The 27,695-nt window shown below is 41.6% G+C and overlaps 2 protein-coding genes and 1 pseudogene across 18 annotated transcripts in view; 2 read left to right on the forward strand and 1 right to left on the reverse strand.

Moving 5' to 3' along the window:
- NCOA2 (nuclear receptor coactivator 2) overlaps positions 1–27,695 on the forward strand; it is a 267,791-nt gene that overhangs the window by 987 nt on the left and 239,109 nt on the right. For 2 of the 17 annotated variants that reach the window (XM_070630453.1, XM_070630467.1), the window contains exon 1: positions 48–342. The exons of 10 other annotated variants lie outside the window; for them this stretch is intronic. The gene's annotated coding sequence lies outside the window, so the exon portion shown is untranslated. Of the gene's footprint in view, positions 1–47; positions 343–383; positions 503–949; positions 1,488–7,312; positions 7,599–27,695 lie in introns of those variants that run through there. 5 more of the 17 variants (XM_070630455.1, XM_070630469.1, XM_070630460.1 and 2 more) reach the window with 3 other exon arrangements.
- Positions 515–1,276, forward strand: LOC139085360 (uncharacterized). The gene has a single exon (XM_070632430.1). The coding sequence runs from the start codon at positions 515–517 to the stop codon at positions 1,274–1,276; it is 762 nt and encodes a 253-aa protein (XP_070488531.1).
- Positions 1,298–27,695, reverse strand: part of LOC139085361 (carbonyl reductase [NADPH] 3-like) — a 128,224-nt pseudogene continuing 101,826 nt past the window's right edge.

Consider the following 27,695-nt stretch of genomic DNA (forward strand, 5'->3'; position numbering starts at 1 on the left):
GCGAGGGCGGGCGGGAGGCGCGCGGCGGGCGGGGGGCGCGCGTCCCCACCCCCGGCCGCGACTGCCCTTCCTGCGCCGAGCCCGGCGGCGCCGTGCACCACGGAGAGGGCTGTTTTTGTGTGCGGGGCGCGCCGCCGGAGCGCGCGGAGAACGGGAGTTGCATCCCGGAGGCGCCGCGGAGCTGCGGAGTTGGGGCTCGGGGGGTGGGGAGGGCGGGAAGCGGCGGGGAGACGCGGAGTCCCCGGGAGAGAAAGGAGGCGCTCCAGCGCTTTGCGAGAGCCCGGGAGGCGAGTCCCGGAGCGCTAGGCGGGCGGAGGCTGCAGCCCGCGGCGCCGGCCGGAGGTGAGCGCCGAGGCGCGGCGGGGAGGCCGGGGGCGCGGGTGCGGCCCCCGCCCGGGCAGCGGGGCGCCCGCGGGCCCGCCGGCTGCGGGGTCGGCGCGAACCGAGGCTCCTGCCCCCTCGGGGGGAGGGAGGCAGAGACGGGAAGGTGAATCCGGAGAAGGTGCATTCTTTAATGGAAGCGCGGAGCGACTGCAGCGGCGGGTGGGAGCCGGGCGAGGGGAGGCAGGACCCGGGAAGTGCTCGGGGGTGTGTGAAGGTGAAGCGCCGTGTCCGGGCGGCCGGCGGGGGAGCCGCGGCCCGGCGGGCGGGCCGGGCCGTGTCAGCGCCGGGGCGGGGGGCGAGGGGCGCCGCGGGCGGCCGGGAAGGAGCCGCGGCGGGCGGGGCGGGCGGCGGGCGCTCGGGCCGCGCAGGCCGGCCGCGGTGGGGGCGGGGAGCCGGGGGCCGGCCGCGGCGGCGCCGAGCTGGGCTCGCCCCGGACTTAACTTTCTGGGTGCGGGCATGTGTGCAGGAGGCGCGCTGGGGCCGGGGCCGGGGGCGGGAGGCGGTCCAGGAGGTTCCGGGTTGGCTCGCCAGCGCCCCCTTTTCTCTCTCCCTGCTCCCCGCCCCTGAGGAGACAGGCCCGCAGGGCCCCAGGCGGGAAGCGGGAGGTGTCCTCCCGGCCGGCTCGCGACAGTCCCACCCCCGGCCCGGGGACACTTCTTTCTCGGGCCCTGGGGGCTGCCTGCGGAGGGGGCCGGGGTCGTCGCTGCGGGCCGCAGCTCCCCGCCCCTCCGGGGAGTCCCGGAGGCGCCTCTTCCGAGACCGGGGGTGGGTCCGTCCCTGGTTAGATGGTCCCTCCCTCCTCCCCCTCCCCCTGGTGGTTTCCGGGGCCTGCGGGACTGAGGGGCGGGAATCGGGGAACCGAGCCCCTTGCACTGTCCCGGAGCTGGCCTGAGCCTAACGCTTTCGGGGTCTGTCACTGGCAGGGGAAACTTTCCCCAACCGGGGACCGAGCCTGAACACCCTCCTCCGCCACCTCGTCCTCTAAGCCCACTCCCACTCCACCACCTCCGACGCCTTCCCCTCCCACCGACCCGAATCTTGCTGCGTGTGACTGATGGGGCAGTGAGCCAATCGAAGGCGGGGAGCTGACCTGCCGGGTGTGGGTAAGCCAATCGTGGGGACCGGAGGAAGGAGGGGGGCGGGGTTTCTTCCGGACCAGTTAGAGCGGAGTGGCACTCGGGGCGGGGGAGTCATGGAGACGCCAAGAGCTATCCAGTCTTGTCCATCGCTAGTCACCCGCTCCTTGATCTGTGGGGTAGTGTCACTTAGAGGGGCTCTGACCCGGGGAGGCACGTAGAGGTCCGCGGGATGCTGTAGTTCTCTGGTACCACCAGAGACGTTGTCTTAGACACGACGAAGTCTAAAGCCACTTACGATGTGGCAGTAACTCTCCGAGGCCCGCTTCTAAAATGGCATATATTGGAGTGATCGTGTTCTGGACCTCAGCGCCCGGTTTCCGTGCTGAGGATCAGAGAAGTTACCTGTTTACCTCGCCCTCCGTTTCACTCGGCTACCCCAGCGTGGGGACGGTGAAATTTGAAAGTGTCCTCTGAAAAGGAAGGCGTCGGACAGCGTTACGTCAATTGATTATTGGGAGTGTAAAGCATCATTGTTTATAATGGCTTCACTGGTTCCTTGTTTAATTAGACCGCCAGTTCCCAAAGTGCACTTGAAAGTTCGGCATTTGGGGATGACATAAAAAAAAAAAAAGAAAACTTGTGGCTTATGGTATGCATTTTTGGTTGTTTTGTGTTTTTGCTTTTTCTTGAGTAAACGAAATTAAGTTAGGAACCAAAGCATCACTTTTTGAAACATAAAACATTGGTATTTAAGGAGCAAGGCTAGTCAAAGAATATTTGTCTACAGAAAAAAAGTCTGAGTAAATGTCGTTGCCAGATTACTCCCACCCAAAAGATTCTTAAAAATAAATTATTTTCGTTCTTCTTAAACACTGCTGAACTGTACGTGTGTGGGTACTTTTCTGGTTTATGCAAGGTTAGGAGACATCTTGGGTTGTTTTAAGCTGTTTGTTGGGTTCCGTCTGGTGACTGTCTCAACTCTTGACTGTTAAGAATAGGGAGGGTAGGTCTTGGGTTCTCTAGAAAGATCACAGGTTGCTCTGCAGGAAAAGCAGTCTTAAAAAGACAGCAGCTGCTACAGTGCTTTTGTGTGTGTGTGTGTGTGTGTGTATGTGCTCCTGTTCTTTGTTGGTGAGGGTCATGCTTACTATCACCAGCAAGGCTCCTTTTCCCAGCTGGAATTTGTAGAATCTTTGGGAGTTCAAAGAGGGAATAATATTAAATTGAGAATGAATCCATTCATTTTTTGATAAGTATCCCATGAATTTAACTCATCTCAGGAGGATTTTTTGAGCTATTTGTTGTGCATGATATATATCTTATCTGTACTGGTTTCTCAAGCTTCTGTTAATATTGGGTTACTAAGAAAGAATTGAGGGGGACTGTAGCTTTAGGCAATAGTATTTACCACACCCTACAAATGTATTCTCTTATAATTTACCAGTTCAGATTTATAATGTGAATTCCCAATCCAGTATATTTTTAAGTGTTCATGTAGACAAAAATTAATTGCATTTTGCTGTAACCCTTGAGGTGTTATTTTAATGATAAGAGAGTTAAAAACTGCAAAGATAAAACAAACATTTAGGTGCCAGAAGTAGGGAGTATTATAAATTAAAACAACATTCAAAATTTGACATTCGAAACCCTCATCATTAGTTAATTTAGTTACTGATGGCCACTGACGTGTGCCCTTCTCTCTCTTTTGTATGCTCAAGAGCAAGCCATTATTTTACTTCATTGTCTACAACAACCCTTGAAAACATTCTCAGATTCTTGGTGGCAGAGAGGAGCAAGTCCCCTAATGCCTGGCTAGGGGGGCAGAAAAGAACCCTCTCAAGCATATGGAGACATCTAGAAAAAGATGTGCATCGTCAGCTGTGATTCCATTGTGTGCTCTCAGACTGGATCTGAGCCTTCTTCCTCCTGGGAATTTCGGTCTTCACAGAGGAGTTCTTTGACTTTTAGATGTCAGGATACTGAAGCAGAGGGTAGCAAAGCGCTCACCAGTGATGAATTTAGTATTTTTTAGATAGTTTGGCTCTGATTTTAACCTTGCATTGGTTAAACATAATTTACCTGACTTTCGCTCAGTGTTAGAGGAGCATTTTAGTGGAAATGTAAAATGTAAAGATTGCAGGGGGACTTGGGCTGTGGTGTGAGAGTCCATAGATGGGTAATGCTCCTTGGTTGGCTCCATCTGTAGTTATATCTTGTGAACGCTTTCCAGGCCTCAGAATCAAGGACCTGTGAGCAGGGCTTCCATTACACACCCTATATTTAAGGATTCAGTACCTTCGCTGTTTCAGATCGCATCAGGTTGAAATATGACCCATAAGTTGACAGCTTGGATTTCTTAGAAAAAATTGTTTGTGTTGTATTGGGTTTAAAAGCAATTCTTTTAAGCAGTCCTTAGGATGTTGGGCAGCGGGGGAAAAAAGGGTCTGTTTAAACAGTTTTTATAGAAGATTAATTTTCTGAAATGCACAGTATGTCCTTATTTGATATTTTGACCATTATTATGTCATGGTTGAAATTATACTTAAAAGCATAATTAATGCTTAGCTATTTTTATGGCAAAAACTGCTATTTAAGAAATTACTAGCTTTTCAATATTTTGTATTTATAGTTTTACGTTATTACATGCTCTATCAATTTTAAATTAAGAGAATAGGAGGGAGAGAATAAGTCACTGCTTTAAAGTATTGTTCTTTCATTGCAGTAAATCATAAAATCAGCAAATCAGAATCTTTTCCCCTAATGAAATAATGAGACTATATTTACATACCAATAATGAAAGCCATTTAAGGGAAAACAGAACAAAACCCTCAATTTTTTATACTCTTTTCATATCTCCAGCTAATTTTACCTCTGTGCCTTGTTTTTTAAATGAAAAAGATGTTCTTACCCTTTACGTGTTTCTTTTCTTTTTTGTTTTAAAGGCTTGTAGAAGGGTTTATGAATTGCAAATTGTAGCAAGAATATTGTGTCATATTACTCTTTAAAATCTATTAAAAATAATGTCTGGAGAAGCTATAAAATACAATTTCAGTGTCACAGACCCTCGATTCAGTTCGCATAAAGGAAAAACACTTTATGGATTCTAGATACTAATTTCTAAATAGAGGTGAGAATGTGACTTTTGTGGCTGTTTGAGAAACTGGTGTAGTTTTCCTAGCTGTTGTAAAACTCAGGCAGAACTGAGTATGAAAAGGAGTGGAAATCTTAAAGGTAAACTTGAGCTGTGAAGGTAACAAATTACCGGATGAGATGGTCCACAGGGGTCATCATACTCTTGGCTTTTAGGACAAAGATTTTATGTGTTTATCCTATGAAAAGTTCATCAGTGACCACATTTCTGGCTTCCAGTGGCTGTGATGACATAATGCAATTGTGGAAACATTGATTCCAGGATTTTTCAGTTGGTTTCCTAGTTGGAAGTTTCTAGAGAAGTATTGAACAGGCAACCCATGGTGGTATTTTACTTAGCTGCTTTTGAGGCTTCTGGACATAGAATCGTAATTTTAAGTAAGAAAGAGAGGAAAGCTACTTGTAGGTAGAAGTTATTAACAACTAGTTAAAGGTTCTGAAAGAAAAAACCGGTTTTACTTTGGGTATCACTTGACAGCTACGGGGAGAGTTGCAATTAGCAGGTTAGTTCTGGCAGAATTTACGCCTTACATAGGCAGCCAGCTAGGAAGTGTTAAGAGTTCCCAATGGCCAACTTAAATCTCAGTTTGGACTTCTTAGATCTTGTCTTTGCATTCTTGCCTCATTGAACCATTGTTTCCTTCATTCGTTCGGGTTTTTATTTTGATGGGTCTTTGAGTGTCCCAGCTTTGGCGGTTTACTTTGATAGCATAAACCATCCATACAAATCCTGTGCTTAAAGGGAGAACACAGAGTGGCTGATGACTTTTTTTGGTGGGGGAGGAGGTGGAAAGGGACACGTTTGCCTTAATTTTCAATTTACTTTGATACTAAAGATCTGTTCTCTTTTTCTGTGTAATTTTAATTATGTAATGTCAGAAAATTCTGCTTTGAGTTGGGTTTGGGTTTTTCCCCCCGAAAATGGGATTATAATGTTTATAATAAAAAAGGTTGTTAAATATCCTCTTGACTGATTAGCTTATGATTAAATAGATTCCTTTAATGAAGGTATGAATATTTATAGTTAGTTTTGTTTTATTTCCTCCCATATCATGTCTTGTGTTGTCAGGATAACAATCTTTAGTTGGTCAAAGGGAACAGGGCAGCGTGTCAGGGACCTCCCATTTCTGTGATGTCTGTGCATTGTTGCTGCTTTAAGACTAACGTATTCTGGGCCTTACCACCCTAGCTTGCTAAAGGATGGAAAACTCCCTTGTACAGCCTTTCACAGCTGTTCTGTTATTGTTGTCATTTTTTCTGGATGTAACTCATTTTTGCTTTGGACCAAAATATCTGTATGGGGAAAGTTACAACGCTAGCAACATAAGTGACAACAGCTATCATTGAGTGCCAGCAACCTGTAATTGGCTTTTTGAGGTGTGCTCCATTCTTTTCTTCTGGCCACAACCTTGTAAAATAGAGTTTACCCCAGTTTTCCAGAAGGAGATGAAACTTAAAGGGGATTAAGTCATTGTCCTTTGGGCAAAACTTTGGGGGAAAATTAACCTTGATCAGTGAGTGCGGAAACAAATCATAAATATCAGAGGCAGTGGTGAGTCTGAGAAAGTCTTCCTGTTAGGAATCTGGTAAAGCAAATGTTTGCAGGCCTTTGTAAGGCTCTCAGTCTGGTTGATTAGTCCATAAAAGGAATAAATTGATTTGGATAATTCCAGTCCTGCAAATTATGTCAGCAGGTATCTCCTGAACCCTTGCCTCCATGCAGCCTCTACTTGAACAGGTGTTACTTATCTTACGACCAGCAGATAGTCTCCAACTTTTTTTTTTTTTTTTGCTGAAGAAGATTTGCCCTGAGCTAACATCCGTGGCCAGTCCTCCTCTGTTTTGTATGTGGGTCACTGCCACAGCATGGCCACCGACAAGTGGTATAGGTCCATGCCCGGGAACTGAACCCCAGCTGCTGAAGCAGAGCACACCCAACTTAACCACTAGGCTCTCCAGCTTTTTGAGTCATCAGCCCAGTGTTTAACAATTGTAAAATTGCAGGATTTTTTCTTGTCTTTTAATCTTCAAAAAATAACAACTGTAATGGATGAAGTAAAAACAGGTGACATTTATTGAGTGCTAACTGAAGACCTGGTGCAGGGTTACGGTGCCCAATTTATGCTCTTGTGTATTTCTCGCTGTACCACAGTGAAGTAGGTGCTCTTGTTATCATTCCTCTTTTACAGCAGGAAGTGGAGGCACAGAGCTGTCAGATAACTTGCCAAAGGTCACACAGACAGAGTGCTGGAGAGGAGTTTGAACCCAGGCAAACACTGCCCCTTAGCCCTGCCCCCTGACTTGTGTCCCTGCGAGCTGGTAGGCTGTGCTTCCTTTCAGCCCGGAGTGGCTGTGTTTTACCTGGTGCTTCATTCAGGTAACACAGGTCAGGAATTCTCCACGAGGGAAAGAGGCAGGAGTGAATTTTGAAAAAGCATATTCAGGTTGCCTATTGTTTCTCTTAATAAAAAGTGCAGAAAATAAGGTCAAGAAAGCTTGCTTGTGGGGACAGGTAGAAAATAGATTGAGCACTGTAGGACGTGGAAAGGATGGAACACTGATACAGATATTTGGCTTCTTACTCCTTTAAAATACCTTTAACTGTAGTGTGTGTAACTATTGGGTGGTGGGGGCGGGATGCGCGGTTGCAGAGTTTTTGCAGTCCACATCGCATGCGTGACCCGGTGCTGAGATATTGCAGTCCCCAAAGAAGGCTGCTGATGTATTCCGTCATCTGACTCCTCTTTGCTATTTGTGGAATTCTTCTGTCTGCTCAATTGTTTGCAGGGAGTGAGGAGAGCTAGCAGGGAACTCCTTCACCTGTGCGCGTGTGCCATCAGCACAAGCTGCTGTCAGTGTGCCAGCTGCGGGGGACTGAAGACTTGTCCTTAGAGGAGCATATGATGCATGGATTTTCTCTTCTCCGTTTAGTGTGTCCATATGAAGTGTGATCCCACATCTTCCGAGGCTTAACTTGCGGCATGAGTGAGTTCTGGAAGCTTCTGTTGTTGCCCATTGAAGTGCCTGTCTAAACGAGGGTTGTTTTTTCTAGCAGATGATTCCTGCTTATAAAATCAGCTCATGAATCAAACATGAAATGACTTCCCTTGCTGTTGGTGGTACAGTAGCATTTGTAAGGATATTTAATATTAATTTATCTTAAAATTTCTAATTCTATTGTTAATATGCTTAATAATGAAAAGCTTTCAGTTTTTGTCAAAATGTAAATTAAAAAATTGAATGGCATATATTAGAGGAACCTCTATCTTTACTTGATTCATTTCTTGGCCGTCTTGAGTTAAACCAAATGGAAAATTTAGATAGTTACATGGATAACAACTTTTTAAATACAATTTTTTTTTTTTGGGTGAGGAATATTGGCTCTGAGCTAACATCTCTGCCAGTCTTCCTCTGTTTTATGTGGGACGCCGCCACAGCATGGCTTGACAAGCAGTGCTAGGTCTGTGCCCAGGATCTAAACCTGTGAACCCTGGGCCACCGAAGAGGAGCATGTGAGCTTAACCACTGTGCCACCGGGCTGGCCCCTCTAAATATGCATTTTTAATGTGCTTGTATATATATTTTTTAAAATAGAATTATTCATAAATATATTTATTAGGTAATCACCTCTGGTCATTGTTGGAACATAGATGGCTAATTCTTTCACATAGAATTTTAGATTCCTAAATAAGGAATACATAAGTTCTTTACTAAAAATCTGAATGTCAGAAGTGTATGAATTTCTACAAACTTAACATAATAGAATTTATTGAAATTACAGAAGCTGGTTGTAATGGTTATGGAGACAGGCAGTGGGGGCTGCGGGTGTCTCAGGTGATTCTGCTGTCCTGTACCTGCCACCTTGTGCCCCCAGCCTGTTGTGGACGTTGTGTCGGGTGTGCTGTGCATTGAGACCAAGCGCCACCATGGCTCAGTACTCGAAAGTGGAGATGGAATGGAAAAGAGTGGCACAACTGTGGACTGCTTCAGTTTAGGTATAAATCTTTGTAGACTTTTCTGCTCTGCCTCCTAGTATCCTGCTTCCGTAGCTTTCTCAATTTTCTTCTTAAAGTTGAAGATGGAAGATGGATGGTAGTGAAGGGAGCACAATCAAGATTATGGGGGAAGTCTGTTACTGTCATTAAGTATTTCATGTATGATCATGAACTACAGTTTGCTTCTTTACCAAACGGATTTGCTCTGCTAACAGCACTTAGTGAAGAAGCTGGCTATTTGTTAAGGAAGCCATTAGGTTGAAAACAGATCACTTAACACAGGCCCAGTGCGGTAATTGGCTGATTTGTTGTTGAAAGTTAGTCGGTTGCTGGACAACGTTGTGGTCCAGCACACTGGAGGGCTGAGCCTCTGCTCTCTAATAGGATTGAGGACTGCATTCCCTTTTATGTATTTTATTTCTCCCCTGTTTAAGGATATGGTTACAGGCTCTATAATGTTAGATGTCTTCAAAGTGTTAGATTCAAGTGGTCAGAATGGTGTCAATTGGAAATAGTAAGATGATTTAAGATGGGTGAAAATTGTACCCAGATTCCTAAAGTCTTACCCACCTCTTTGGAGTTTCTGGCCCCATGGTTGTGTATTATATTTTCAATTTCTGTAATTTTATTTTAAGACTTATTTTATGTGTAGTGTTCTGGTTGCTGTTTTAAGTAATATTAATATCTTGATTCCTTAAGGTTGTTCTGTCAAAGTGTGATATAAAAATATTTATCCCATTAAAAAATGTCATTTTATTGTATTCTAGCACCACGAGAGTGTTTTCTAAATAAATGGTATGAATAATGGAACCTAGTGAAGGAAACGGAAGTCACATAAAGATCTCGTATTTATGCTGTGCTGCCTTTTAAGCAAGAGGTGTGTACAGCTAAGAATTCCAATAAATGGAAAGCTTTAAGCTTTTAGATATAACACAAGAAAATGACATAATATTTATTGTGAACTGAACATATTGACAGTGACAGTTGACAGTGACACAAGTCAACAGAATGCCTGGACCCTGAAGGACATTAGAAAACAAAGCTGGAGCGTTATCCTTCTCTGGTGAAAGGACACTCACATAATAACGACAGCATTCTCGTAATCATTGATGATCTCACTTTAGTAGTAAATAGTCTCCCTTTGAGAAAGGCGTTCAGCAGAGAAGAGAGCCAGGAGATGAAGGGAACCCCAGATTTTCCACTCCAGGCCAGCGAAGGCTTGGGCAGAAAGGACCTGGGCCTGGGCGCAGTGGCCTGGCCCTGCATGCAGGCTGGAGGGCTAGCTGGGGCTCCTGCAGGGCTTTGACTCTCACTAGGAGTGGCCCTCAGCTGCTGCCTCCTCTTCTCACTGTCACTGGAGGCCAGGCTGACTCCATGGCAGGGAGGGAAGGGGAGAGAAGGGAGAGCCTGTTGTAGGCGGAGCATAGGGTGAGTCCCAGGGCGTTGAGGTCCCACATGTTCCCCTGCACAACAGTTGTCTACATCTCATCCCCCATCAGGAGCTGGCTGGCTCTCATGTAGAGAGTCTTCTGATCTGCATCTTTAATTCTAGAACAGGATGGCAGGGCTGATGGCTGCTCCCTTCAGGTACCACGGAACCCCACCCCGTCTACCCCTGTGCTCTGTATTACCAGACAGAGCATTTAGCCGATGTCTTCCCTTCTGCAGGTGAGGAGTGAGGGGACTGCTCCACCTGAGAGCAACTGAAAGACCAGGTGAGGCAAGGGAAGGCCTTCCGGGGCTGCTGGTCATCAGAGCCGAGCTCCAGGCTGCCTGGCGGGCCCCCAGAGGAGCAGGGAAGCCGCTGCCTTCTCCCTGAGGGCTGAAGACTTTCTTGGCTGTGCAAGCCCTTTTCCATTCCCTTCTTGAGAAAGTTCCCAGTGAGGTTCAAGTGTCTCTAGCAGCCTTATCTCAGATTTTCTGGGCCTGCCTCAATTGTTCATAGATGTATACTCTCTTCAAGGAAGGGATTGAGTGTATAATGGGGGTAAAAAAAAAGGAAAGTGCTCAAAAAGAAACTGGAGGCGGCCTAGAGAGGAGTGGCGGTGCCGAATCTGGGCTAAAAAGGTTGGGAGCATGTGGATGGGAAATATCTGTGCAAAAGCCTTGACTGAAATCCGTAAATTAATGAAGGTGTATATAGAATAAATCCAGAGCAGCAGGTCCATGCCCTTGCAGCTTGAAAGATTTTAAGGACGTACCACTAGTTTATCAACTTGATCAAACTGAGTTGTCAACTTATAGTACTTGTTACTTTAAGTGGAATAGGCTACTTATATAGACTTTTTTTTTTTTGGTGAAGATAAATGTATGGGAGGATTTGTTCATAACATGTTAGTAAAACAAATTAGGATTTTTGAAATACATTCTTTGGAGTTTAATATCAAGGAGAAAAACCATAAACTAAAACGCTTTGAATAGCCTGGCATTAAAATTGGTTTGTCTATTGTGTTCTATAAATATGTTTAAAATGATTGTATGCATTGGCTTGTTTGAATGAATCAGGTACAACAGGAAATTGTACCTGTTTTCTTATTGCTTAGCTAAAATTGGGGGAAATAGTAAGGATGGAGTATATTTGTGTGTGTGTGTGTGTGTGTGTGTGTGTGACATGTGTGTATATTTTCATTCATTCTCCTCCTGCCAAATAGTACACAGAACTGCTTAAAGGCTTTCATTTTTAAACTGTATTTTGATTTCAGCTGATTTAACAAATTCTCATTCTGTGCCATAAGTCATTAATAGATTGATCTTCCCCAAATATCCTTTTTATAATAGTATAATTCCCCACTCACTGCCAAATGATACTCCCAAACACTTACTAGATAGCTCTGTCACAAACCCATTTTTCCCTATTTCTGCTCTTTAACCAGACTTTGTACCTGTTAGTCCATTCTTCCTGGCCTCCTGTGAACATGTGTTGACCATACAAGCTCGTGCTCTTTGCTTTGCCTGGAGAAAGCTAATGAGTTACTCTAAAATTCCGAAAGCAGTCCTTTCATATAAAACTCAATTTATGGGGAGTTTATATTTCTGATCTCAGTTAATAGCAAAGTATACAATCAAAACAGAGATGGAGCCCCACAATATTCAAAGGTTATTATTCAAAAGTTGCTTATAACATCGATTCCAGATTTTACAAAAAAAATGTTCTATGGAAAAAGAAGAAAGTCCACTTGCCTTCAAATCAGAAACAATGAAGACTTTTGGGCTTTGTTGCTTTAGTAAAACTGAACGTTTTTCACATCCAGACTTATTAGCTTTTCTTCTGCAGAATATTTTGACACTATGGTGAGAAGAGGGATTAATAATCTCAGTTTATAGTGGAAAAAGGAGAAAAAAGGTAAAGAAAACCTTGGGGAAATTCAGTAGTTCTAGAAAGGTAATAAAACAAAACCAAATACTACAAAGAAAACATACCAGGGTTAGCACTTAAAATCCTTCCATTGAAGAAGTGATAAAAAAGAGAACCAAAGTGTCACCGGAAAGGCTGATGTCTCAATAGATAAATAATGAAATTCTACAACTATCCAAAGGGCAAAGCCTTTACAGTCCACACATTAATATATACTCGTGACAATACCTATAAAAATGTTCTCAATCTTCTGCCCAGATTTCTACTTGAACAATAATTCCTTATTTTGTGGGATCATTTTATTTGCAGAATAAGTCAGAAGGCTATCTATCTGTCATCTATTCACATTCTGTCACCAACCAATTATATATTAAGTAGTAGAAACAGTATACAACTCGGGTGGGAAAGTGAGGCGGTGCTTCGTGATACGCAGTGTCATGTGTCTCTCTTTTTCTTAGCTCCCATGGCGCCTTGGTCGTGGTAGAAGGAGTGGCGAAATAACCACCATTTCAGTGCTTTATATGCTTTGTCTTTCTCCCTCGTCCCCTGTGTGTGTGTGTGTGTGTATTGGATGAACTATCTGAAGGTAAGTTACAGATGACCCTTTATCTGTGAAGTATATTGCCTTAAAACAAAGTCATTACCTTTTATAACAACATGCAATACCACTATTAAACCTAAGAACACTAATATCATCAAATATCAACTATCTATTTCAGTTTTCCCAGTTGTCCCCCAAATGTCTGTGATAGCTTTGGGTTTCAAACCCGGAGCTGATCAAGTTCACTCATTGCATTTGGTTCTGTACTTATCTGCTGTGGGTTTGGAAACCAGGTAACCAGGTTTGTTTGTTTATTCAGCAAGGATTTAATGAGCGCTTCATATATACCAGATACTTGGAATACAAAGATTAAAAAAGAAATGACCCCCATCCTCCGAGATCTCACAGTTCAGAGAAGGAAATGGACATAAGTATTTACAGTACAATATATGCATTAGAGTAGAAAATTGTATTAGCGGCTGGACAGATATTTTATAGAAGCAAACTTCATTTTGTGGGGTGAGGAGAGGCTGCACAGCTGCTGTGGTGTTTGATTTGAGCCTCAAAGGCTGACAGATTTCGTCAGAGAGAAAAGGCGTGCTAAAGAGACACGTGCATAGATGAAGAGAGAAAATATAGGAGAATTCTACTTCCTCTTATTTTACACGCACTTTTAATAAGATTGGCGTGAGAATCTGAGAGACTCTTACCGGTAAAGCTTGTATCTTTAGAGCACAGAATTTGGGATATTTATTTTGAGTATTCAGAAAGAAGCCTTTTATTCCCTGTCTCCTTTTCGTTTCTTGCTTGTGTTTGGATTAGAGGGTTCTGTTTACTGTTGCTGCATAATATACCACCTGAAACTTGGTGGCATTATGCTCACAAATGTTGTGGGTCAGGATTGGAACATGGCATGATGGACACAGCTTTTCTGCTCCATGATGTTTGGCATCTCAGCTAGGACACTCAGAGCCGGGGCTGGGTCAACTGCTTGCTGCAGGAATCAGCTGAAGACGTGCTCCCTTACGTGCCTGGTGTTTGATGTAGGCTGATGACTGGGACCTCAGCTGAGGCATAGTCCAGAATACCTGTGTATGGCCTCTCTGCGTGCCTGCTTGGGCTTCCTTACAGCATGGTGGCTGGGGTTCAGAGAGTGAGAGTTCCAAGGAAGCTGTATCTCCTTTTATGACTTAACCTCAAAAGTCACATGTGGTCACTTATGCCTTAGTCACAAGCCTCCCCAGATCCAGAGCATAGATCTGGGAACACAGATCCCAGCTCTCCTTGGGAAGAATGTTAAAAGTCAAATTAAAAGAAGAGCATGTGGGATGGGAGGTTGTGGTCATCTTTGGGAACCATCATGTGACACAGGCTAAATTGTAGAAAATTGAAGTGTTGCTGTCCTTTCCTTTAAAAGCACAGAAGACAGGAGGATTTATTATTTCTGATATATGAAGTGATTCAATATGAGATATAATGAGCAGCAGTTTTTTAGTCCCACAAAGGGCAGTGTTCTTAAACTGTATGTAATGGGATTTTAGTTAGACTTTTAGAACTTTCTGATAAAAACTTAGAGACTTTTATTTTTTTTTTTAAGATTGGCCCTGAGCTAACATCTTGCCAATCTTTTTTTTCTCCTCCCCAAAGCCCCCCAGTACATAGTTGTGTATTCTAGTTGCAGGTCCCTCTACCTGTGCCATGTGCGATGCCACCTCAGCATGGCCTGACGAGCAGTGCTGGGTCTGTGCCCAGGATCTGAACCAGCAAAACCCTGGGCCACTGAAGTAGAGTGTGTGAACTCAGCCACGGGGTCGGCCCTTGGATTTTGTTTAACCAGAGGAAATTTGTGTGATTTAAAAGTTGAATGATATTAAGTATATATTGCCTAGGGATGGACTTGTCCTCTTGAGCAAGCGATTTAATGTTTCTGAGTCCCAGTTTCCATTTTTTGTTGAATGGAGGTAATACTTGTTTGCCTCACAAAGTGGTCGAGAGCAACTAAGTTTTATTACTAATGAACTCAGACTGAATTGGATGTGTTTTTTGGTGAGGGAGATTATTGCTGAGCTAACAACTGTGCCACTCTTCCTCTGTTTCGTATGTGGGACGCCGCCACAGCGTGGCTTGTTGAGTGGTGTGTAGGTCTGTGCCTGGGATCCAACCTGTGAACCCCAGGCCATGGAAGTGGAGTGTGTGAACTTAACCACTTTGCTGCCGGGCTGGCTTCCTGAATTAGATGATTTTAAAGAAATCTCCTGGTAATGAATTCTCTGTTTATCACTAAGGAGAATTGCAGGGCATTAATCTTTCTAAAATTTGTCTTTAAATTCCAGAATTCCTTTTTTTCCAAATAGAAAAAGATGTGGCCTCTTTGTCTTATTTTTCTTTTCTATGCATGTATTTACTGTGTAGAACTCCTGATTAAATGCTGATGACATATATTTTTGGACTGTTTGTTTTACCAGAAACATTTCTAGGGAGTTAGCCCTGAAAGCCACTCCTGCTGTAAGTAATCATTAACACAGACCCTCTGACAGTGCCCGTGTGGTGCTGCTTCAGCAGATCCTTGTCTAGATTAAGGCAGCTTTTTGTCAAAAAGGCGCTGCTTTCCATGTGCTGGGAGCATGGATGATAGAGTTTTTATTCCAAGTCTTTAGTCCAAATTTTAGAGTGCATAAATTGTCTACCTTGCTTATCAAAATTCCAAGGTCTCATTGAGATTTAGAAAAATGTGAGTGGGTCTCTGCTTTTTAAGAGACTCTTCAAGTGACTGATAGAAATGGTGGGGAGCCAACCTGAAGGTTTCTGGTCTGGGTCCTGAGCCGAGGTGGGGGCGTGGGACCCTCCTTGTCACGAGGAATCCCAGTACCTGGAGAGGACGTAGAGGGTTAGGCATGGTCAGCGTGGAGGTGGTCAGGCGGGACTATCCGTTGTCAGTCTGGGTACTATTTGAGCTCACTGTTCCATATTAAGAAGTTTCTCAGTAGCCGAAAGATAAGAAAACCACACCCTGAACTAACTAATGACATTTAGGTACCACCAGCCGGAGACTTGTCTTTTGGAAAAGGCATTTCAATTTTAAGGATACAATGAAAGTAAAATCTTTCAAGTTCTTGTCATTGGTTTTTCTTCCTAGTCACTCTTATGAAATGGTGTCACTAAAGGGCAGAAAGGTTGTAAAATTTTTTTAGGGAATCTGCAAAAATTTGTGGAATGTTCTGTTGGAAGAAGTTAATATTACATGCCAGCAAACGCTGGAGTTCCTTGAATGCAAGAGTCTTTTTTTTTTTTTCTTGATTCTCTGAAGTCAATTTGGAGGAGCACTTCAGAGCCCCTGCCTGGATTGCAGTCTGCCTCCCTCACTCCAAGTGTGAACTTGTGCTGCAGTTTCCTTAAATATTCCCTGTCGTTATTACCATTCCTTTGAATCTCCTTCAGCCATCAGTAGTTGACGCTTAATTGGTGTTCAATAGATGTTGCTTGGTTATTTGGGATTGCGGTTCAGTGTAGATTATTTTAAGTGCAAGTTGAGGATGATTCAAGGAACTATTTAGGAAGTTAATTCTGAATACTAGAACCACCTATGTATTCGAGATTATTTGTGTCAAATTTTTTTAAACTACTCTTCTTTATGAATTAATGTCGCAGGAAGGCAACGGGTCAGGCATCACTCTGTGTTATAGGGTCTATAAGGATGTGCTATAAACTGTTTTGATACAACTGTTTAGAGTAAATGTGCCACTACTCGGATTACAGAATGATTATTATTGTAACACATAACATTTTAGCACCTAGTAGGTCTAATTCAGTGATTCTCGAGGGATGGGGGTGGGGAGGGAGGACAAAGATCCTTGGACGTATCATTCGCTCTAACAGAATTCTTGGGAAGTCCTCGTGGTTCCAAGGTGCTCGAAGGTGAAGCGGGTAGTGCTGGTTGATGCGGAAGGGTGAGAGGAGGGTGATTGAAATCAGTAGAGCTAAAGTTCCTTATATTTTGAAAAAATTTTGGGAATATTTTTAAACTACTCAGAGGTGGTAGAACATTTTAATTATCGTATTGAAAATATCAGAAAAATAAAGTGCAAAATCTCATTTCATTAACCTGAGAGATTGAATGCTTGTTTGACGTATCTAAGTGTTGGTCTTAGAAGTGGATAATGCTCTTCTCTACAAAGCAACTCTACTTAATTTCTCAGCAAAATATCTAATGGGACCTCAATGTTGTAATCATTTGACTGGTTTTGATTATAATTTAAAACCCCCTTTCTTTTGAGAAAATTACTGCATAAGACTGAGAGCTATTTTTGACTAGTTCAGACTGTAGCTTAAAATACAATAATTTTCTCAGAAGAAAATGAAGCACTTCCTAAGAATGGTTGGACATCATTCACCAGAATCAGATGCTTGTTTTTCTTGGAGTGTGAGTGTAATCCTGTAAGTAGGTGCTGCAGGACCACTTGAATTACTAAGGAGAGCAAGTCTCCTCACATCCTCCCACCGCAGTGGTCTTCCTTGTGCAGTGAATTAAATCTCGTCATCAGTAATAGTTCTGTTTTCCGTAGGGATAAGTTGACTCCCTGAAATTTTCAACATCTGGCCTGTTGCGTAGATAAATTCACATTGCACAAATCATAACGGAGGATGCCTGCATTCAGTTGTGTTTCCCACATTTACTACACAAATGGAGTACCCTACGACCGTTTACCCAGAGACGATGGAAGTCTTTATACAGCTGAATTCCCTAACGGGGAGTTTCTGGAGCCACAGGGAGGGATGAAATAGGTGGATATAGTTACCAATGGAGAACACTTAGAAGGTCCGTTCATGAAGTGCGAAGGAATAAATGCGTTCTCCTATTAGTAGAGTTATGAGCAGAGCATTTGTGAATAGTGTAAGGGAAATTTCTAGGATGATTGTAGTCCACCTCTACGTATAGAAAATAACCATTTACAAATGTTTGATTTAAAGGAGTCCAATTTAAATATGATTTATAAATCTCAGTAACACTGTTATACTTTAGACTGATATGCGTTGTTTCACTTCCAGTCAAGCTTCTGGCCATGTGTTGACCTTCAATGAGTAAATACCGATGAAGGCACTGAAACAGAGGGAGATGATAATGCCAGTTCTGGCTGTTCCTTGGTGAGAACTTTTCCGTTTAGGCCTGGCTGCCGCACGTTCGCATGGGAAAGAGCAGAGCTTCATTTACCGCCTGGCCGTCTCTTGGTTTCCCGGCAGCCTGGTGGCTTGACAGGACTCTTCTGTAAGCTCACACTTTTCTGGAAGCGCACACCTGTGTGCACCAGCATCCGAAGGAACTGTCTTACAATCTGGTGCTCTCGCTAATGTTTACCCTTTCAGATAGATGCCACTGAATTGGATATGAAAATTCACCGTCTTCCTACCATTTTCCTTAATTTTTCATGTTTGTTTTTAATCTTGAAATAGGAACATTTATTAGTAAGTCAAATGAGCTATTCAGTCAGAGCTGTGGAAATTGTGGAGTACCATCTGTATAGTTTGTGGTGTGCCATATCAACTCATATTTGAGCTTTTAGCAGGAAAAGTGGTAGAAAATTGCGGAGCGTGATTAACACAGCTGATCCTACAGTGAATCAGGGTGAGAAATGGAATCTCTGGGGGACAAACTGCTTTTCTGAATCAGTTCTATTAACCCTTCTGGAGCATGTGATATTTAGTAATTTAGCAATTGGTACTCACCAATTTGCTATCTTGGTATGTTGAGAAAGATATGCATCCATGCTCTGACTTGGATCAGACTCGTTTTTGGAAATAAACTGTAATTTTCATTCAGAATAGATATGTGCTGACTTCCTTCCCTGGTTCACCTTCTGGAATTCCTGAGCAACAATATCTAATAGCTTCATTTTATATTCTAGATATTGTTGATGGGCCGGGGGCGACAAATACTCAGGCTTTCCCAACAGGGAATATTAGTGTTTCCTGGTCTTCCATGACTTCATCACACTGGGGCCAAGACCTCTTTGTTCCTTTCTTCCTTGTTGAAATAAAACAAAATATGTATTTAAAATGTTTTTCTAGTTTTGAGATATAACTGACATATAACATTTTATTAGTTTCAGGTATACAACATAATGATTTGAAATATGTCTGTGTATGTCATGCAAAACGATCACTGCAGTAAGTCTAGTTAACGTCTAATCACCGCACGTAGTTGCAGATTTTTTTGATGAGAGCTTTTAAGATTTACTTTCTTAGCAACTTTCAAATATACATTACAGTATTATTAACTGTAGTCACTATGCTGTACATTACATCCTCAGAAGTAATTTATCTTGTAAGTGGAAGTTTGTACCTTTTGGCCACCTTCACCCCTTCTTTCCCCTAACCCCCACCTCTGGCAACCACTAATCTGTTCTCTATGAGTTTGGTTTTTTTTTTTTTGTTCTACATATAAGTGAGATCATACAGTATTTATCTTTGTCTGACTTATTTCGCTAAGCCTAATGCCTTTAAGGTCCATCCATGTTGTTGCAAATGGCAGGATTTCATTCTTTTTTTACGGCTGAATAATATTCCACCACATCTTCTTTCTCTATTGGTCCATTGATGGGCCCTTAGGTTGTTTCCATGTCTTGGCTATTGTAAATAGTGTGGCAATGAACATGGAGGTGCAGATATCTTTTAGAGATAGTGATTTCGTTTCCTTTGGATATATACCCAGAAGTGGAATTGCTGGATCACATGGTAGTTGTATTTTTAATTTTTTGAGAAATCTCCATACTGTTCTTCATAGTGGCTGCACCAGTTTACATTCCCACTAGCAGTGCACAAGGGTTCCCTTTTCTTTACATCCTTGTCAACACTTGTTATCTCTTCCCTTTTTGATGACAGCCATTCTAACAGGTATGAGGTGATATCTCACTGTGATTTTGATGCGTTTCTCTGATGACTAGTGATGTTGAGCACCTTTTCACGTACCTGTTGGCCATTTGTATATCTTCTTTGGAAAAATACCTATTCAGTTCATCTGCTCATTTTTTAATCAGGTTTTTTTTTTTACTATTGAGTTGTATGAGTTCTCTATGTATTTTGTATATTAACCTCTTATCAGATAGATGATTTCTAAATAGTTTCTCCAATTCTGTAGGTTGCCTTTTATTTTATTGATAGGTACCTTTGCTGTGCAGAATATGTATGTTAAATGTAAGCCTCGCAGCATGTTTTCTTGGCCCTTTATTCTAGCCAATTAGCTAATTATTATAATCCAGTTAAAAACTTGACAGTGTCTTGATTGTGAAAGATTGAAAGCCGCCCCTCTGTTCTGTCAGGTGGGCCTCCGCATGGCCCCCATGACAGTCGCTCTTCTCAGAGACCTGCTCCAGTCGCCTGTGCCCGTGCATGCTCCCTTCCTGATCTCCGCCAGTACTTATTACCCAGACCATGCATTTCACTATTCATACCTTATCTCATTCTGTTTTTTTTCTGTCTGTATTTAGGTTCTGTATCTTTAATGAAATTACAAACTTTCAGCAGCAGCAGCAGCAGCTTGGGATAATGGAAAGTGAAAGGAATTTGGATTTAGATGTTTGAAGATGAGTTCTGGCTCTTCTACCCATGATTTGGAGGCATAGGCAGATTCTGAGCTTTTAAAAATGTTCTCCTGTAACTCACCTGCCTCACAGATTTCCTGAAGAGTGAATGAGAAAATATAGATTCATTGCTTTGTATCCTGGAAAATGCTGTTACAAATATTAGGATTTGTTAGGGTTCTGGGCACGTTTAAATATAGCCGTGAGGTCTTAAACTGTACTGTCGCTGGACCAGCTGTTGACTCTAAATGAGAGCTTCAGAGGTTCTTGGGAAATGTCAAGTAAAATGTGTTATATTTTAAAAACCACGCAGCTTTGATCCCTCTACCATATACTCCATTATCTCAGCTTCAGTCCTGTGTTTCTGTCATCACCTCTATAAGCTTGAATAACATGAGAAATAGTATTTTACGCTTGGTAATTGTATGTTTCAATAACAACCCGTTTTCACCTATTAGGCTGGAAAAGAAAAAACGAAAATACTTTTCTGTAAGTGTTGCTGGCTATGTAGCATTAACATTGTACCTTTGTAGGGTTCTCCATAATAACTTTTATCACAGAATCCTCATATTTTCAGCGAGATAGATTAGCAGAACTACCTTCAGTTTAACAAACAAGCAGTTTGAAACAATGGAAACTTGATATTTGTAATTGGGTGAAGATTAGGATTCAGGATCCCATGTGGATTAAATAAAGTGCATTGAAATACCCCCATTTGGGGCTGGCCCAGTGGCAGCAGTTAAGTTCGCAGGTTCCGCTTCTCAGACGCCCGGGGTTCGCTGGTTCGGATCCTGGGTGCGGACATGGTACCGCATGGCACGCCATGCTGTGGTGGGCGTCCCACATATAAAGTAGAGGAAGATGGGCACGGATGTTAGCTCAGGGCCAGTCTCCCTCAGCAAAAAGAGGAGGATTGGCAGTAGTTAGCTCAGGGCTAATCTTCCTCACAAAAAAAAGAAAAAAAAGAAAGACCCCCGTTGTTCTTGTGCTGTCTTTCTGTGCAGCTTCCTGAAATTAATTTCTTTCGTATTGGCTAAGTCTTTTACAGTTAAAAAAAATTATCCTGGGAAAGTTTAAATCCATGTAAAAGTAGACAGAATCATATAATGAACTCCCAGGAACCAACGCCTCTATGCCTTTACTGACTACACCCCCTCCCCAACTATTTTGAAGCAAATCCCAGCTGTTGCTTCATTGCTATTAAGCAGTTTTATAAAGACAGAGTTTCATGTGTTATGTATGAATTAACAAATGCTGACTGACGGAGCAAAATCTTGGGCTGTTGAGTCTTTTAAAATGTTTGCTTCCTGGTGGAGCAGTGGTAGGACGTTGCTCCTGGGCTTGGCGAGGGAGCTGATGGCAGGCTGGCAGTCGGGCAGGGAGATGGGAACTCATGGTCATGCTGAATTCTTAGCTCTAGAGGGCAAGGATCTGGTCTTTTTGCCTAGCACAGACCTAGCACACTGCAGATGCTAACTAACCTGTTGGTGAATGAGAAAAATTAGTTTGAAAATGGAATTCTTGTGAAAATGAGTTTTATTTGTGTTTAGTGTCATTTGGAATTTAAAGTGGGCCTGGGGGTGGGGAAAGAGCAGAGAGCGAATTAGAATTTGCCTTGAGGGAGAGAGAGAATTCAATTTGTCCTAAAAGGGATTCCTGAAGCCTAGTAGGATCTCATTTTAAGAAGTTATGTAAAGTGTTTAGGTAAGTGGTAAATAATTCATGTGACTCAGCTAAATGAAACTAGGAATAAAAGATAACTTTAAAGTTTGTACATATAGTCATTTCTTCCCTCTTTAGGCTACAGTTGATTTATGGCATTACTGATACTTTCATTTTTTTCTCACATTAAGAACCTGCTTGACACTCGTTTCCTATCTTATTTATAGAAGTCGTAAACCGTATGTTAAGTGCTCATGTTTGCATATTCAAAACACTTAGAACTAATCCGACCGCCTCTTTTTGACACTTGGTGAGTTATTTATAAACTTCATAATCATCGACACTTTTATATCCTTCCATGGAAAATTTAATGTGAGAAAACAGCATTTCGATCTGTAACCAGCAGTTGGCCATCTTTATTCGAGTTTTAGTTGATATGCAGGCTAATAACTAAATCATCGTAAGGGAACAAGTGATAGAATCAAAAGTTTAGTTGCTCAAAGTTTTACGTAGAGGATCAAGACAGATTACTCTGTTTTGCCAATTTTGATATGTAACTCATTACGATTTTCAGTTGGCACAGAGAAGACTCTTCTCTTGAGGTGTGCTATATATAACCAGTAAATGCAGTTCGTTTTTTTCTAGCGACTGTCCCCAATAAACTAAAATTGAAACAGATAAAATGCCAGTGATCACATGCACTTCTGATATGTGGAGGATAGGCAGTGCAGTGGCTCTGTCAAGCAGTATGCCTTTGTCTGAACCCTTTCGTAAAAAAGACACTGCCGCTAGGGAACCGGAGAGGTTGCGTGGAGCCACCTCATCAATCTTTTTAGGGATTTTCAGAACTTTGATTCTCCCTGCCCCTGTCGTCTGCTATACCTGTTTAATAAACATTTCTGAAAGGTAGGATTTCTCCTACACTTATCAAATTAAGTATTACACTGAAAGACGATAGACGATTTCCTGGATAGGAGATGGGGATAATGCTTTGAATTTATGCAAATCTTTTAGGAACTAGGAAATTGTTCCTAAAACTCTTTTTGATAATTTAGCCTTACGTGGTGTTACATTTTAGCTAAAATAAGGAGGAATTACGATATAATAATTATTTTCTAAAATACTTCTTAAAACATCAAGAAATTTCTCTAGGGAAGACTTCTTCCCACATTTTGTAACTGTATCCTTTAATCTCTGGTTCTCATGAGGTGAAGTTAGCTGGCATAGCGGTTAGGGGCAGAGACTAAGGAGCCAGAACTGCCCGGCTTTGAAGCCCGGCTCTGCCACCTGGAAGCGATGTGGTATCTTCATAACCGTGTCTGCGATTTGGTTTTATTGCTGTGAGTATTGAACGAGGCACTGACAACAGTGCCTGGTACAAAAGTAGAGTTGTATAAATGTTCGCTATTATTATTAATATACTCAGCATCATCAGGCTGCCTTTAGCAAAGTTGATTGAATAACAGTTTCTTTATTTTACATTGTCTTTTTTTTAACGTAGCAGCTAAAAGAGCTGGGACTTTGGAACCAGAGTATCTTGCATTCTCATTTGCTATTATTTTCCTAGTTGTTGACGTTGGGGAAGCTTTTTAAATTCATTGAGCCTCAGAGTGGTTAAGTTCGTGTGCGCCGCCCACTGTTTCGCTGGTTCAGATCCTGGGTGTGGACCTAGCACCGTTCATCAGGCCACGCTGGGGTGGTTTCCCACATAGCACAACCAGAAGGACCTACAACTAGAATATACAACCATGTACTAGGGGGCTTTCAGAAGAAGAAGAAGAAAAAAGAAGATTGGCAATAGGCTCAGGTGCCAATCTTTAAAAAAAATAAAATTAATTGAACTGCAATTTCCTCATTTTTGAAGTAATAATACCTTACAGGATTATGATAAGAAATCAGCTAATTATTTTTTGAGTTGCCAGATTCCTTTGAGATTCTACCAAAAGCTATGGACCTCCTCCACTCCACGTATCCCCATTTCATTTTGCCTACTACTTATGCTCTCTGTAGAGACAGGCATGGATCCCCCGCCTTATAACGGCATGGAGTAGGTGTTCAGAACACTGATGTTCTTTCTCATCTCTACACGTGATTCTTTTTACCCCAACTTAGAACCAAATTTCCCTGTCAAATTTTCAAGATTTAAAAATATTTTATATGCTATATAAAATGTTTGAAATATTTTAAACTGTTTCATAACAACAAAAGTCTGAAGGTCTGCCTATTTAATCATTGCTAAATAATTATTTGGGTCTTATTTAGAATCTGTTTGCGGCTATTTTATTCAAGGCTGTCGACATGGAGTGTAAGCAGGATCTGTTATGGCGTGGTACTGACCCAGATCTTCCGGGAAATAGATAACCAGGGAATCCATTTTATTTGATCTCTTGTGGTTCCAACTTGGGTCAGAATTTTTTGCATCCTGCACAAACCCAAACTGTGGTTTTGGTACTGATAATTAGGCCACTATCAGCCTCAGGAAACCAGTCGGGGTTATCATTGTTAAAGATTGAGGCACTGACTGTCAGCCTTGTCATTTCCTTGGAAAATAAGAATTATTAAAATTCCCTGCTTTTTTGCCCATTTAATTTAGATTTATAAGCTTCTTTGGTAGCAGCTGTCTGGTTTTAGATTTTGTGCAAGCACTGTCACATTTTTGGTGCTCAATTAATGTGTTTTTACTTTTCATCTAAATTAATGATTCTGCCCATGAACTAATTTACATATTTCCACAGTACTATGGAAATGGGAAATGTCCTTTTCAATTCGGTGCCTGGAATTCTAGACTAAAAATCCAGTGTACCAAGCAATAGCACCAAAGACAGCTTTGTTTGAAAATAGGTGGTAAAGGGGTTTTTTTTAAAACTGTTTGACCTGTTTTGCTGAGAAAGGTGGCTCAAAATTGCCAACTCGATTAAAGATATGGGAAATTTAAGAGATTTAATCTTTTGTAATGGATATTTTGGATACTACTACTAAGTGTAGCTCACTAAATACTAAATTTTTTTCTTATTTATGCTGAATTAAATTCACTATACAGTCCTGTTCCTTTTTAAGTGAAGTTATTTCAAAGAAATACAAATGTGTTAGAATTGTAGATTTCTAGTAGATGGGAAAAAAGATTTTCTTTAAACAGACAGGCTGATATTTTTTAAAAAGTTTCCGTGTGATCAGGACTTTAGTAATACATGTTATCCACAATGTTAGAATGATTAGAGGAGCTTCATTCATTTTTTTATGTTTTGGCATGGATTTTGACTCATTATGAAGCTTGGTTGATTGATAGGTCTTAAAAATAGATAAAGCACTTCTTGATTCTTTGTGTTGATCATAGTCTTGGTGTCTAGAAAGAAACATTGTGTATGCACATTCACCACAGAAAAAGGCATCATCATCATTTGTGGAAAATCAATATATGTTATTCAAAATTTAGATTGATGATGGTGTGCCGTCAACGTTAGCTGAAGCTTAGGGCATGCTCGGGGTCAGGAGCAGGCCAGCTGAGCTCTTGCATCGTCAGTGACTATGAGATTGACTTTCCCGGGCTTCTCTTTCCCAGTGTGGGCCCCGAGTTCCTTGACCGAAGATGAAAGATATACCTGAATAAGATTTTGGCAGGACATAGTCTTAAATAGGTGTGCATTTATCTGTGACACTGCCACCTTGGGCTCAGGCGAGTAGATACTGCCTTTGTGAAAACTGAATTTCACTTTTCTGTTTTTTAGGAAGTTTAGTGTAAAGTAAACCATCCAACGGTAGACCTTTAAAATAATGTTACGTTTGCACTTGTTTCATAATCTGACAGAATTCAAAGATGTTAAATCTATTCATGTCCTTCTCTCTTGCTTCTAAATAGGGTTTTTCAAACTGTAGGTCATAGCCCATTAGCAGGTTATCACTTTAGTGGGTTGTAACCAGCTTAAAATCAAAACTAGAAAATAGGATAGGAAAATGGCAGAGTGCACCGCACAGTGTAAAGGTAGATGTGTGTGCGCACGTGCTCCCGTGTCTGTGTGTGTGTGTGTACTGGGTTACCCTGTGAAAACTGTTTTTACTGTGGGTTCTGCGCAGAAAAGTTAGGAAGATATGATAATATCAGCTACTCCTCCTGAAGGAGACCAACTAATGGCCTATTTAAATTTTGAGGGTGCTTCTTCCTAAAATAGGAAGTGACAGTGTGCTTACTGGTGGGTATTGTAAAATTGTCACCGCATTTTGTATTTGGAAATACTTAATCTAGTCCTGCCCTGTTTCTGCTTCTTTGCCTTGTTCACTAATGGTACGTTATGGAACAATGGATCCCAGACAGTGTGCCCATGGACTGAGGTATTTCATTGTTAAAATCAAGTGGAAGGGTGTTTTCCTAAATATGTTGATAGAATTTTCTCAGCTTAAATTTGTTCTCCCATAGTTTTTCCTTAAGTTTTGGTGACTCTCATCACTTGTCAGATGATAAAGTGAAAATGAAAAGAGCAAATGGATGTTAGTGGGAAAACTCATGCTTAATTCACCAGTGCTCTCTCTTTCATGAACCTACAAGATTTTATGTTTCATGTATGTAATAGTGTCTTATTTTCTGCTAGTAAAAGGTTTCTTGTTTATAGGGTGGACTAAGATACAGTGATACTTCATGCTATTCTGTAAGGGCAGAGTTCCTAAAAAAGTACACTGACTTCCAGGAAAGTCATGGAGCAAGTTGGAGAGCTGTCCTGGGTGTGTAACGATCCCTAACAGGTTCACCTGGATTTGCTTACTGATCGCTCCCTGAGTCTGAATCAGGATCACAGAATGTGGGCCGAGTACCAATAGTAATGGCAGTCACCTGGAATGTCGTTTATATTTAACAGTACTATCACAAGCATATTGAATTACAGCCTTTATCTTCTAAATCGCTTTATTTTTCCCTTCAGTTTTAATTTCTAGCTACCTTAGGGGGTTGTTAAAACAGCATATTCTGGTTGCTCCTGATTCTCAAGGACACACAATGAATCCTTTTTGGGTTTTCTGAAGCAGCTGTCTCACCTGATCCCATAGGCAAATTCCTAGCCAAGCAAAGCTTTTCTTTAACTCAAAATTCAGATGACACACGGAGTTGGGAGTGTTCCTCTAGGATGATCTTTTCGTTAGTGCTTCAATTCAACTAGCATCGTGATACGTATGTTTTATTTTTATTGATGAATATTTTAATTTTTCTTAAATGCATGAAATATGGTCATTTTAACAAAACAATCAAAAATTAGAGAAGTATATAAAAAAGTGGAAGTCTTTTCTTCATTCTTCTTGCAACAGTTCTCTCTTCTGACGAAAGTTAATAGTTTGTAGTTTATCATTTCATACTTTTTTTGCATTTACAGATAATATGTGAGATTAAGGATGAAGAAATAAGATGACTGAACATCAGTTCTATTTCTTCTGCTTAAGTTATTGTATAGGCTTATATTTGTTAATTATATATAACTTTTCCTTAGAAAATTGTCAATTTTGGAAAACAGACATCAGTAAAATTAAAAAATAGTCTTTTGTAACGTCACCTTTAGAGAGAATTCTTTTATGTATTGTTGTATATGCTTTCAGGGTCTTTTATGCATGTATCTTTATAGATTTGATTGAACTAAAACGGGATTATATTTTTAATATTGTTGGCCAAGCTACATTTTCCCCACACAGGAGTGGAAAATTATATAAATTGACAAGCTGGTGCTAAAATTCACATGGAAATGCAAAGACCTAGGATAGCCAGAATTTATTTGGAAAAGAAAGAACATCCTTGGAGGTCTCACACTATCTGATTTCAAGGTTTATTATAAAGCTTCAAGAATTAAGACAATGTGGTATTGGCATAATGACAGACATAAGGCTCAATGGAAGGGAAGAGAATCTGCAAATACACCCATGCATATCTGGTCATGTGGTCAGTTGCTTTTTGATCCATGAATGGTGTTAAAACAACTGGAT

This window comes from Equus przewalskii, chromosome 8 (assembly GCF_037783145.1).
Source record: "Equus przewalskii isolate Varuska chromosome 8, EquPr2, whole genome shotgun sequence".
Classification (NCBI taxonomy): Eukaryota; Metazoa; Chordata; class Mammalia; order Perissodactyla; family Equidae; genus Equus; species Equus przewalskii.

Excerpts from the sequence above, each read along its gene's own strand:
- LOC139085360 (XM_070632430.1), top strand. The coding sequence starts at position 515 with ATGGAAGCGCGGAGCGACTGCAGCGGCGGGTGGGAGCCGGGCGAGGGG.